General features: G+C 38.7%; 2 protein-coding genes across 3 annotated transcripts in view; one reads left to right on the top strand and one right to left on the bottom strand.

Moving 5' to 3' along the window:
- Positions 1-4,335: 4,335 nt before the first annotated feature.
- Positions 4,336-10,048, top strand: got1 (glutamic-oxaloacetic transaminase 1, soluble). The gene is made up of 9 exons (XM_061745654.1): positions 4,336-4,543; positions 6,121-6,302; positions 6,393-6,516; positions 6,753-6,865; positions 6,950-7,054; positions 7,199-7,349; positions 7,709-7,874; positions 7,972-8,114; positions 8,872-10,048. The coding sequence occupies exons 1-9, from the start codon at positions 4,435-4,437 to the stop codon at positions 9,009-9,011; spliced, it is 1,233 nt and encodes a 410-aa protein (XP_061601638.1). The 5' UTR covers positions 4,336-4,434; the 3' UTR covers positions 9,012-10,048.
- The window catches only part of LOC133463891 (metal transporter CNNM1), a 24,557-nt gene continuing 19,533 nt past the window's right edge, over positions 8,620-13,643 (bottom strand). For both annotated transcript variants that reach the window (XM_061745652.1, XM_061745651.1), the window contains 2 exons: positions 12,733-12,828; positions 8,620-12,405 (listed from right to left, as the gene is read on the bottom strand). In XM_061745652.1, the coding sequence (XP_061601636.1) occupies positions 12,326-12,405; positions 12,733-12,828 (176 nt within the window). In that variant the 3' untranslated portion in view covers positions 8,620-12,325. The remainder of the gene's footprint in view (positions 12,406-12,732; positions 12,829-13,643) is intronic.

Here is a 13,643-nt window from a genome sequence, read left to right as displayed (position 1 = left end):
CTTCACATCACGGTCCAGATTGTGGCCCCGGGGCCTCCTCAGTGCACACACACCAGACTCTACCCTATCGCCCCCGAGCCCTGCTCTGGAAGCTCAAATCCCATAATTGCCAGGCATGACAGTGATAGCTAACATACGAGACACCCTCACCTGGTCGGAAAGAATGAAAACATCTACTGTCAGCGTGAAGCGGGGAGATGAGTGGGGGTGGGACCGGCTGGGGGAAAAGTCAGTTATGTATGACAATGCGGGAGGGGTATATGAGCTCTTTTCTGTGACAACCAGTTTTATGATTAATTGCATGTTTTTGTTACTTTGCAGAGATTTAATAAGGTAATCCTTTTGCTCTATCAATGGATGATATATCATTTATTCATGATTGATGAAGCATGAATTCAACTGTTATTACTCATTAGGTTAAAAGCATTTAGTAAGTTAGCATTTTTAAGAAATGATTTGATTTAAGCATCTTTAGCAACTGTGGTGGGTTAAAGTTGCCACAGTGATGTTCTTGAAACAATGTCACATGTTTCTTTTGAGATTTCTCTTGTTCCTCATGGCAGAAACAGGATCAGCCAGGTTAAATAGGGAGCGTCAGCACTCGGTTATTATTGTGTGTGTAAATAAATACTCCACTGGTTCAGGCCCAGACTGTAGCTGGGTGACTCTAAAATCTCTGTGAGCTTTTCTTGAAGGTTCGGTTCCAGTCATTGTTTGGTTGAAACCTGAACCATTATCTCAGCCTGAGATCATCAGGGTTTACACTCAGGATCACTCAATGTTTGTCCGCGCCACAGTCGGGATGCTTTTAATGTTGCTAAGTGCCTAATTTCCATCACGTGTAGGTGGGAGGTGATTTTGCTTCTTGTGTTCTAAAATTCAGTCGGATGCCTTTTGGAAAACTTCCAGTGTTATGGCTTTTGTTTGCAACCTTATTATAAAGGGCTTATTTTGGTGTTGCTTATCTAAAGTTGTCCATATACCATCTCCACAAAAGATCTCTGAGCCTCATTCATAGTGATTACAGGCTTGTTATCGACCCATCTAATACATTATATCTGATTGCTCAGTTTGACTGTACAGCCAGATCTGGGACTTCTGTTGGTGGTTCTGGATGGAGGCTTAAGGGCTCTTTTAAAGCAGCACAATGTAAACATTGGTAGTGCTTTACCAGTAGTGTGGAAGGGTTCCTACCATGCTCCTCAAAGTTACATAGTGTCAGTGAAGGCGATACAGACCCCTCAGACCATGACAGAGGTGTCATTAAACCTGTTGTAAGTTGATGTACCATCACAATGACTCTGGAAATATTATATTAAGGTGGAAAAGTTACACAGTGCTGCTTTAAGTTTAAATCCTGCAAAAAATTCTTGGGTCCTTCTTTGGATTTGTGCCTTGAAACAATTCTATCTAGGTGGTGAAATGCAGGGCTGTTATTCTTATGATAGTGTCTGACACGTACAGGGAAATATGAGATATTATAAACGTGTGTGTCCTAGAAATTATGAATTACAGTAAATAGACACAGGTAGCCGAGAGCTGCCTTACATAAGTATGTCAGCGAAAAGTGAGAAGGTTGTCAGCAGAATAATGCATCGGAGTTCATGGTGGAAATAACTTATGCAAATTCAAGTAAAAGTAATTAAAAAAAGATATTTAGATATTTCTTCCCCCCCTGGAATGCAGCCACGTCAACAATGTGAAGTGCTTTTCATGCTGCCTGCAGAACTCCATAAACATCCTCGTTGTGCCCCTTTACCCAAACCTCTTCCTCTCACGCTTTAAACGTTCCCCCTGCTTTATCCTTCTCCTTGCTTCGACATTAATCCACGTTCCTGTCGTGAAAAAGTGTATTATCTTTGATTTTTTTTTCTTTTTCACATTTTGACTGGTGACTTCACAATCTGGCAATCAGATTTTAGATTTGCAGTTTTTTAAAATGGCAAACAAGTAACTTTATGTCAGGTTTTTGCATCTGCCAGAGAATCCCTGTGCAGTTTGTTGCACATAAAGAGTCATGTTGAATTTCTAAGTGCATAAGACACAGAAGAGTATTGCGTTTTGATCTCCAGAGACTTGAGGTGTATTCTGCATTCCACACTTGAGCTCTGTGTGTTAGACATGTGTCAGTTTTTGTGCTTGTGTTCTCTCATATGTAAGTCGCTTTGGATAAAAGCGTCTGCTAAATGACAGTAGTAGTAGTATTAGTAGTAGTCAGTGACTGGAAAAAAGAAAACTTTAGGAATACAGAATTATTGACTTCTCCATTTCCTAAAACTACATCTGACTCTCGCAATTCAGTTTCATTTAAAAAAGCCCCCTTCATTATACAATTGGCTCATTTCAAATGTTAAAGTTCTCAATATGAAATTAATTGTTTCAAAAATATAATTTTGATTAATTATTATTATCAATGAGACTTCAGGTGTCACTACAGCTAAGCTTCATCGTGGACCTAAACTTAATCATTTAAAAAAAATGTTAATAACTTTGTGTGCATCAACTTGTTAAATTGAGTTTCAAGAGAGACATAAATGTCAATTGAAAAAGATAATCATAAACAGTCTTTTCATATCTTACATAATGAAAGTAGAGCAAATTTTAATGATACAACATTCCACAATAGAATTTATGAGCATATTGTTTCATTTTAAGATATCTCTTTTAATAGTTCTTTTTTGTTTTGTTTTGGAATTGAGTTGAAAAAATGTAAGTAAAGTATACATTTTAATGCAGAACACAGTGAGTAAGGGCGAAGGCTGTATATATAATTAACTAAGGAAGTGATTTACCAAACAAAATATTAAAAGTCAAAGCTGAGTGTTCAGAGGCATTTCCCAAGGCCTGCTCTCCAACAAAGCTAGTGTCGTGGTTGGGAAAGAGCAGGCTGCTCTGGCCTTCACTTATCAGCCACTTCAGATCCCACAGACAGCTGCAGGGGCGGCTCAGAGGAGCTATTCAGGATACCTGCACAACTCACACAAACAGAGAGGACTCTAAGCATGCACACTTATGTGAAAAAAATGACCTTGTCCTCTTAAAAAAAACCTTGCTCATATTTTACATACAAAATCATCTGGTAGATGAAAAACAACACATGGCATCTTCCAATATTTCAGTGCTTACTGTACCAAACGAAAATGAATTCAAACTGCTAAGGCAGCAGCACCTAGGTGTGCATTCTCATAATGAGTGGTTGTTAAAGCTGTGCTGAAACTGTATTGATGAGTTCAGTGATCCCAATAATCTACGACAAAATGACTAAAAAACGAAAAGGAAAAAAAGTTGCCATCTCAGTCTAGACATCAAGTCATGCTGTGGTAGGACTTAAACCTATTCTACAAATCAACTAAACTTCAACTCACTCTTATGATAGGTATTTCTACATGAGTATTTCTCAGAGTAATCAATCACTGTGCAATAATAATAATAATAATAATAATAATAATAATAATAATAATAATAATAATAATAATAATAATAATAATAATAATAATAATAACCACAATCATATGCTGAAACAATGCACCTTCCAATAACCATGTCTACCTCATACTGCTGCACCTTTCACTTTTTTTAATTGTATATATGTTAATAAGAGCCACATTTGTTTATTTGCTGTTTGCCACTATTTAAACCTGGATACAGTGAGCTAAACAACCGGAGTCAAATTCCCTGTCTGGCATGTTCATACTTGGCCAACAAAGCTGATTCTGATTCTGATTCTGAAGCTATTTTATACAATGTCTGTTTATTATTTATTTATTTTGCAAAGTTTTTGTGAAATAACCGACAGTTTGACGCGTGCTATGGTTCATTTTAGGTTGTATTTACATATATCTAATACTAAGGACTGAATGGTTTATATTATCTCCTGATACATAAAACATTATAAGTGAAATATGTGTATTTAGACTGATTTGACTCAGTTGTCAGAGCAGTTAGGATTAAGATGATCATTTATCATGGGACTTTACACTCAACCACGTGGAACAACTGTGATCACTTGATTATTTTAGCAGAAAAGTACAGACTATCTGTAAGCATGAGAAACTACAGGGTTTTTCAGGGTCTACATTGACGCTCTCGAGACTTTCCTGCGGTTGTGGCGCCACCTGGCGGCAGTATTCTGTCAACGCAGTAAACCCTCCAAACGCAGACATTTGTTGAGGCATTTGTCAGTCATGCTGTGGAGGTATTAATTGGTCCACAGCTCCCGTGCGTGTATTTTCACGAACTTTGACCTGACATACATCATTGCTGAGATGGGCTCGGTGGTAGTTGCGTCACAAGCTGGATTCCTATTGGTTAATCCGCTCACGCCCACTTCAGAGTCCGAACCCAGTTGAAGGTGAAAGTCTTCTTACATCCCGCTATCTTTACACCAGCAGGGTCATTTTTTCCCGTCGCTGCAGGCTTCACTTTGAACAAGCCATGTCGGTGTTTTCTGAGGTCGCACAAGCGGCCCCCGTGGCTGTCTTTAAGTTATCGCAGGATTTCGCCAACGACCAGTTTCCCGACAAAGTGAACCTCGGAGTGGGAGGTAAGCCGTCAGCCATAGTAACGGGCCATAGTAACGGTTACCCCCGGCAACCTGTTCAACAATTCCTATTGTTGTCATCAATGTATTAATTACCATGTATGAATTAATATAGTTTCAATAGCTAAATAAGTGACATGTTTTCTGAGAGTCCGTATAATTTCAAATACAGGATAATGAAATTATTAGACGTTTATTACCTCATTTCTGAACTGAAATTAGGTCTACTCTTGTAATAAAAAAAGCAGATTTTGTTTTATCACTGATTTAGGTTGTAATGTAACATTTTGTCGTTTAAATACATTTATTTACAAAGGACAGCAAAAGAGTAAGGTGCAGTGTTATTGTTTCCAGCATTTAATAATCACTTATGGGCTATGCAGTGCAGTGATGTGGTACACTAGCTCAGTTACATCTATCCTGCTCTGGTTTCTTGTCGTTTTCTCCCATTTGCTGCTATTCTGCAATAAAACCTGCTCTGTGGGGTTGGGAGTGGATTTGGATTACTGCTCTGTTGTTACAGGATCATGCCCCTCGGAAGGCCTTTAAATATGTATGAATTGGTCCTGTCTTTCTTTAAGGAAATCAAATGCTAGATTTCAGTCCTTAGTCCTAAAAATCTTACTTCAGGATCTAAGAGATCTAGATCTAAAGAGTAAAGTGAGAAACAATGTCTAGATCCGTTGTGCCAGGACACAGCCAACCGATTCACGTGATCAGTGCAGGCTGAGGCCATAATCCCCCTGTGCAAGACATGCAGCAGCACAGATGGTCAAACGCTACTGTGCAGCTGGTAAATGTAGGGCACACACTTTCTGAAACCGCACATACATTTATTGAGCTAACATTGCAAGTCCACCAAAATATAAGTCACAGGATAGAATATTAATCAGTTACATGTGTAATATTTTCAGCAAAAATTGCTTTTGAATGGCAGATGATTGAGAAGGAAAGACAAAAACAAGTCAGATTCAGGTATTATTTATCTTAATAGATAGTAATGAGTTGCAAAACTAGTTGATGGTCTCTGATCTGAAGGTAAACAGGTTATAGTATGCTCAGCGTCTTATCAGATAGTGACATAGAGTTCAGTTAACTTACAGCAGATAAAAGTGCACGGCTGTTACAATGTCTTCAAAGCAAGCAATGTACAAAGTCAGTGTCCCACTGTTGTTCAGGTCCACATGCATTAGGCAAGAGTTTTGGTGTTGGTTTTAACCAGTTGGTTGGAGTCATATAACAGGTGTTTAGTTGCAACTCCAAATAACAGAATCAGTCTTGATCAACGCTCAAACTGTGATCACACGCCAATAAATGAATGGAAGTTGTCAAAATACAGACAACTGAATCTGTGATAGTGCTGACCATGTCTAGAAATATGCCCAAAGAAGCCATTCCTGCACAACGAAATTCTGAACATCAACAGAATTTATGCTCTTCTTTATAGAAGATTCTCACTAAATAAAACCAGGCCTCAACCGCATAAACTGTATATTATGCAATGCAGTAAGGCATTTTTCTATTTCCAGCATGCTCTCTTTCACTTTTTTCTATAACATCCAGTCACATTTTCCTTGCAGCCTACAGGACAGATGACGCCAAGCCTTGGGTTCTGCCAGTGGTGAAAAAGGTGGAGAAGATTATTGTGCACGATGACAGGCTAAACCACGAGTATCTGCCCATCCTTGGCCTGCCTGAATTCAGATCCTCCGCCTCCAAGATCGCACTGGGAGACGACAGTCCTGCCATCAAGGATGACAGGGTTGGTGTTGCACAATGACAAACGGTGCTGAAGCAGTTATACTTATGTATTTACACTGAAGCTGACTGTCTTGTTCTGCTTATTTGCCAGGTTGGAGCTGTCCAATGTCTGGGCGGTACTGGTGCTTTGAAGATGGGTGCAGAGTTTCTAAGGCGATTTTATAATGGAAACAACAACACCAAAACACCTGTCTACGTGTCTGCACCTACTTGGGGTACACCTACACTTAAACACACAAATAAAGAGGAGTAGCACAAAGTAGACTCAGTGCAGACTTTAGACTCAGGATGACATCAAAGCAAATGTCCTTTTACTATCACATCTTATCTTGTTTTTTATAATTTTGGATGTGATAAACTTTATTACATCAATCTTTTGTTTTCATCTGCATCAAACATAATCCATAAATGCAAGGAGGGACATCAGAATTGTTCTTACTGTTGGTTACAGAAAATCACAACGCTGTATTCGCCAATGCTGGCTTTGATGATGTTCGTCCATACAAGTACTGGGATGGAGAGAAGAGAGGGCTCGATTTGGCTGGTTTCCTCTTTGATCTAGAAGTAAGCAGCACCCAAAATGACTTTGGTATTATTTTATTTTCTCTGGGAATTTACAACAATGTCTTCTTGTCTTGCTTTCTGCAGAGTTGTCCAGAGCGCTCAATCTTTGTCCTGCATGCTTGTGCCCACAATCCGACTGGAACAGACCCCACGCAGGAGCAGTGGAAGAAAATTGCTGAAGTTATGATGGTATTAAACCGCATATAAATAATAAATGCACACAAAAGCAAAGTAAACCATTGTTCATTTGATCACCACTAAGCAATGTCAGCAGATAATTGTCACCATATGACGTGTTTGACCATTTAACCATTTAACTTGTCTTATTTCTAGAGAAGAAAGCTGTTTGTGTTCTTCGACTCGGCCTATCAGGGATTTGCCTCAGGAGATCTCGAGAAAGATGCATGGGCCGTCCGTTACTTTGTCTCCAAGGGCTTTGAAATGTTCTGCGCTCAGTCATTCTCCAAGAACTTTGGCCTCTACAGTGAGTGGGCTTTTGGTGCATTAAGAGGTGTTTGCAGAAACCCCCAAAACCGATACGGTCACATAAGGTTTTATGTGGACTTCCTGAAGAGATTTAGTTTTGTAAAACCAGTGATCCGTCACCATTTCATGTCAGATTTGACAAATTTCAAATAATCATCAATCCAACTTTATTTATAAAGCACTTCCCATACATAAATGTAGCACAAAGTGCTTTACATGTTTGTCTCCAGGGGCTTTGAATAAGATCAAAAGCTGGTGGAGCTGCAGAAATTCTGTTTGGTTTGGCAGCTGCCGTGCATGCAGGTCTGCCAATTCAATCTCTGTTTTACACATCACTTGTGTCTTTTTCCCATCTAGATGAGCGTGTGGGCAACCTGACAATAGTAGCTCGTGATGCAGACAACCTGAAGAGGATTCTCTCCCAGATGGAAAAGATTGTCAGGACCACCTGGTCCAACCCGCCGTCTCAAGGAGCTCGGATCGTTGCTGTCACTCTTAATTCACCCGAGCTCTTTTCTGAATGGTCAGCACGCAATCTTTTTTTATAAAAAGGCCAACAATCACAGCAGCAGAAGTATCTCTTATATTAAATTGTTCTTGGTCAAATCATTTTTCTTTAGGAAAAACAATGTGAAGACCATGGCCGACAGAGTTTTGTTGATGAGGGCTCAGCTGAAAGCTAAACTTCAAGCTCTGGGAACGCCAGGGACCTGGGAGCACATCACGGACCAGATTGGCATGTTCAGCTTCACAGGCCTGAACAGTGAGTTCAAGGACCCACAGACGGCAAACACTCTGTGTCACACACATGCTTACCTCAGCACAACTACCAAACACACACGTACCTGTCAGCTAGTCTGGGGAACGTCCTGTGGTCAAAGAATTTCACAAGGCTTATATCTTTAATCTCAGAAACATTCAGATTTGTTGTCATGTATACTTAATAAGTTACATTTATAACTCTAAATCAGAAGAAGATGGGACATTAAAGGGAAAGAAATGCATTACTTTAACTTAAACCCTGTATTGTTGGACACCTTAAAATGTGTTTCCAGGAAGAAAAGGACAAAATAATGACTTCCTAAAAGGCTTTGCAGTACTGGGAATTTTTTAAACAATGTGTTACAGGCCGGAAATAAAAACATGGTTGAAATGTAATTGATGTGAAACAACTTTAGTCAAAGTGAATTTAAGAAATTTTTTTTCTTAGATTGCATGTTCAATAACATCCTAACTTTTTCTGGTTTCGAGTTTTATTTAATTTTAAACACACAATGCTCCTTATATGATTATGCAGAAAGTTTAGTGAAACACTCAAGAAACATTAAATAAATAAATAAATAAATAAATAAAAGTTGAAGGTTATACTTGAAGAATTCCAACATTTTAAACATTTGTTTATTGTATCACCCAACATAGTCCCCTCTGAGACACACAGGTGTTTACAGGCTTTGTAAAGTAGTGTAACATCATCACATATAAACGATTAAAAGAACTTTGCTCTGCTGTATTTCCTGCAGCGAAACAAGTGGAGTACATGGTGAAGGAGAAGCACATCTATCTAATGGCCAGTGGCCGCATCAACATGTGCGGTCTGACCACCAAGAACATCGACTACGTGGCCAAGTCCATCTATGAGGCCGTCACCAAGGTGCAGTAGAGCTCTCCACGCTCCCTGCTACCCGTCCTGATTGCAGGGACACCGTTTGTTTCCAGCAGATTTTATTGCACAAATATGAATTGTCTTTCACACAAATGCACAGACAGCTCAGCTGCCCATTCCCTTGTGTTTTAATTATCGTAATAAGCTAGGCTAGGATAAACACATGCTGGACTAAGGTAATATAAATATTCACCTTCTTATACACCAGATATAATTTTGAGAATATCACATAGTTATGTATTCATGTTCATATATTGTTGTTTTCTTTTGTTTTTCTGTGTTGGTCACATATATATCATCAGGTCTTTGTATTTTTCCTCAATTTTTTTCCACGTCTTGCATTGTTAGCTGATGACCTTGGAGAAGGATAGTAACTCTGAGACGGTGTTGCAGTTACCTCATTTGTGTGGACTCGATTGTCTAAAGATGTGAGATGTACTGTGACGAGTCCTTTGTTCCAAATGTTGATAACATGTTTCCAGTTTTATTTAGTCAGCATCAACTACTGTTAAAACATCTCAAAATAGGACATCGTTAATAGGACCAAACTAATTTAATTTGTAATTTTCAGGGACCGATCCATGACGGATCACTATTATTGCTGGATGAAATGTAAATGCTTATTTTTCAGGAATATATGTTTTTATCTTGAACTATGTTATTTATCAATAATAATGCAATCTGCCTGACTTGAGTTGTACTAATTACCTCACTTTTCATTCGAATTAATTGAGTCTTTTCCTCCCAGTTTGTACTGAGTGAGCACAGAGGGGCACTGTGTGCAGACAGCAGAGAAATCTTTGCTCTCTGCTGGATGCCTTGATGTTTCTGGTTCTGTCAGGTACCATCCAGTGAATGTTGACTGTTCCGAGCACCATCGCACTCTTATGCAAGACTGTCATGGTACAAACATACTAATGATCAACCAGCCAGCGGTCATATTCCTTATTGCACACTAATAAAACAGACTGTTAAGCAACTTAATTAAAGCTGTAAGAATGACTGAATGACTCAATAAAGACCTGTAGACATAATGCTTGCATTGTTTCCCAATACGTTGAAATGGATAAGGGTTTGTGTTTATGCAGCACTTTTTACAGCCCTCTGAGCATGGAGAGAAAATGATATTGTCACTAACTTTATCTGGAAACAATAAATTATTGAAACAACATAAAGAAGGCAATAGTAATGGTTCAGTTAATTTCTCAATCATTGATTTATCCTTCTGTAGATCATATGGTATGTTACTTCACATCTTTGGTTAATATATATGTATATATATGAAATTATAGAAATGTTACATCATAAAATGCTTTTCTTTATCCTAAACAGTTAACCAGTCCTTACAAATATAAAGCAATTCAAATCAACTGCAAATAATCTGAAAGCTCTCTATTTAGAGTCTCTGCCTCACACAAATCCTCTCTGTCAGCTGTCAGACCAAAAGACTTTTGCTCAGATGTTCTGTGTGCATGGCTGGCTGTTTTTTCCCTCTCTCGCTCTCTTTTTGAATAGCTTATCATTGCACTGTCCTTTGTTCTGACTGGATGTATCTTTGCCGTGCACCCAAGCACCACCTGTATGTGATTGTGTATGCGGCGAGGGAGGCGGCGGCTTGACGTCAGTGTGTGTCATAGCTTTCATCTGTCAAATCTCTTCCTCTCTGTTACATTAGGCAGCGCACCTGCCATCATAGTCCCCTATAGACATGTTCAAAATAATCAAATATCACTTCTTTATTGCAGTTATATATGACTTTTTTTCCAAAGCAGTAGCTTTAATTTTTTCTTTGTTGAACAACATACTACACCCTCCATCCCTTTGAACCTTGTTAGCAAACTGCAGAAAGCTGCAGTCACAGTCTTTTGTCTCTACTTTTATGGAGGCATGTATTTTTAAACTTGAGCCTGCCGTCCGTGTGAGACTCATAAACTCTATGGCTGCTTGACATTTCAAACAAAACACCCAGCAGACTGCATATACATGGGGTGAATGCAGTGCAGATTTGTATCATCCTACATGAATCATCCTTTTTATGTAAGCATGCACATTTCTATTGGGGTTAATTCTACAGAATAAGCAGCAGAAACAAACATGCATATTAGCAGCAACTATTTCTTCAAGAATAGACCCAGAGATCCCCAAACCCTTTAGCTTATTTTAGTTGGTGTATGCAGCTTAGTGACCGACCCTTTTGAAGATAACCTGCACATGTAAAACTCACAAATATGATATATGGAGGCGAGGAAATTCAGCAATAGAGTAATGCTTGGATGCACTCAAGCAACAGCCTAATGAGTTTTTAAAACACAGTTGAAGTAGGTGAAGAGGTGAAGATGTTTTAAAGAAACACTAGAACTGTCTGTGCAGCTACATATGTAGAGAAGGGCGTGTCTTTGTAGGAAACAATGTAAAACATGTACGATCGCTGTAGGAAACATGCATTTCAGTTGGAATTTGTAAATGCATGAACTTGTGTGGTGATATATGACTTGCATTGTAGTCTTCAAGTTATATTTGGTATTCCTGACACTTCCATATAAAATTCATGCAAGAAAATATGTTGTTTCTTGTTTACAACGCTGTGCACACACCTCATACAATTAGTGGTCATTCAAGGTAAGAATTGAGCATTGTATGGCTTTCTTCTTTGTTTTTTTTTTTTAAATCAGTGTTGTTTAAAAACTGTGCTTGTGTTGGTAGCTTTTTACTCTTAGCCATATGTGCTTCTTTGTGCTGGCAGTGCGCCGTTTTGGCAACATCAGGAGAGTTCCCTGTGCAAACATTTTCATTATGTGGGAACTGCTTATTAGTAACATTTCACTAAGAAACGCTGTTGTATTCCATGTTTGTTCAAGTAAAAAGTCATAGCTGGCTCAGATACTGTCTAAGGACGTTGTTGGCTCCGTATACAGGGATTTCAGTTGCACATTATGGCTCAAGTGTTAATATTAGGAATACAACTACCATAAAAGGTCAGACAAACAAGGTTTGCACCATGAGCTACAAAACGTGATTAAACCGGCTAGGGTACATGCAGTACAGTGTAAGGCTGGATAAATCCAATACTCTGTTGTTTAGATTTGTCAGATCAAGTTTTTCATGATCGCCAGAGGCAGACAAAGAGATGGAGGAAGGTGAGTCAGTGGGGTCCTGAGTATTATTGGCTACGGTAGACAGGATGACTCAGTCTCCAGCGAGGGTTGAGTCTGAGTGTAAAATGAGTCTGAAGAAGTGGTAGGTAATGACGATACCCAGGAAAGAATAAAGAGATGGCGGATGCTTCATTCCTGCTCCTTAGTGTCACTGTGCTAGCTCGTCACTGAGAGTTGCTCTGAGCCCTCCTCCAAACTCTTTTCTTCATCCCGAGACTTTTTCCTCCTCTTGTTACCTAGAAACCAAAGAGAAGATGCTAAAATACTATTGCATCAGTGCTGCTTAAGTTGCACACATTTCCCTCTACTTTACATTTATCATGACCTGATATATCGAATGATGATGAAAGGTGACTATAAAGAGAAATTAGTCAAATATCTGAGCCACAGAGGACAGCTGCACCTGGAGGATGCAGCAGGTTGCTAAGAGGGATGTGACACATCACCTGTTGCTAAGATACACTCTGGACTAATGCTGTGGCTGACATAAAAAGTTCTGGCACATCTGACGGTATGTGTGGGTGAACTGTGGGACTGGTGTTCATGACACATTGCTCACTCACTCAATCTACGCAAGATCTTCTTCCCGATGTTCTCATCAGAGCTGGACAGAGACAGAGAGCTGATGAAGGGAGAGATGGACGGCTCCGTTGGCACATCTATGAGAGACGAATAAGAGCAGACAGGGCAAAATAAAGGGGCAGGAAGGATTTGTACAATGGATCTGTAGGTGATAGTTTGGAAAACCTGTCTCTTATAAAGATGTAAATGTGAGATTTAAGTTGTCAACCTCAGTTTAGAAGCTTTAAGACGGGACATATATGAAAAAAACATGTTTTTGTGTTTGAGACCATTTATTTGGATTTTTGAAATTACTGGTAGTGCTAATTTAAAAATGTATGCGGTAGCTTGTGAAATGTGTATTTCAGTTACAGGGGTTAAGTTGTGGAATAGCTTGCCAGATAATCTTAAACAAAGTAAAAACATCATACAGTTTAAAAATAGTTTAAAACAGACCATGATTAGTAAATACCAACAAGATTGAAGGATACGATGCAAGAGAGAGAATTATGGAATTATGCAGGTAATAATTACTGATCTTTTTGTCCTTGTTTTAATCGGGACTATTTATTATTTATTTTTCCTTTTTTCTTTTCTTACTGGTTCTTTGTTGTTACATATATTTTTTTTGTGTTTTGTGTTTGCTTCTTTTTTGGGTGGAAATGCTCTTATATGTTATAGAAAGTGTAAATAATAATAATGTGAAGGTTAAAGGGTAGGCATTTATAAGCTCAGAGCTTCAGCCTATTCCTTTTCGATCCAAATGATTACACGACATGTTATGAATGAGTGTACCATATTGAGCACATGATCAAAATAAAAAAAATAAAAAATAAATAAATAGCTTCAGTCTGATTAATTGTCGTTCAGTGACTTGTACAGATTTATGAGGTACTGTGACATCACAGACTCA

This window comes from Cololabis saira, chromosome 17, assembly GCF_033807715.1.
Source record: "Cololabis saira isolate AMF1-May2022 chromosome 17, fColSai1.1, whole genome shotgun sequence".
In the NCBI taxonomy this organism is placed as follows: domain Eukaryota; kingdom Metazoa; phylum Chordata; class Actinopteri; order Beloniformes; family Belonidae; genus Cololabis; species Cololabis saira.
The sequence above is the reverse complement of the archived record's forward strand: the minus strand, read 5'-3'. Positions and strand labels throughout refer to the sequence as shown.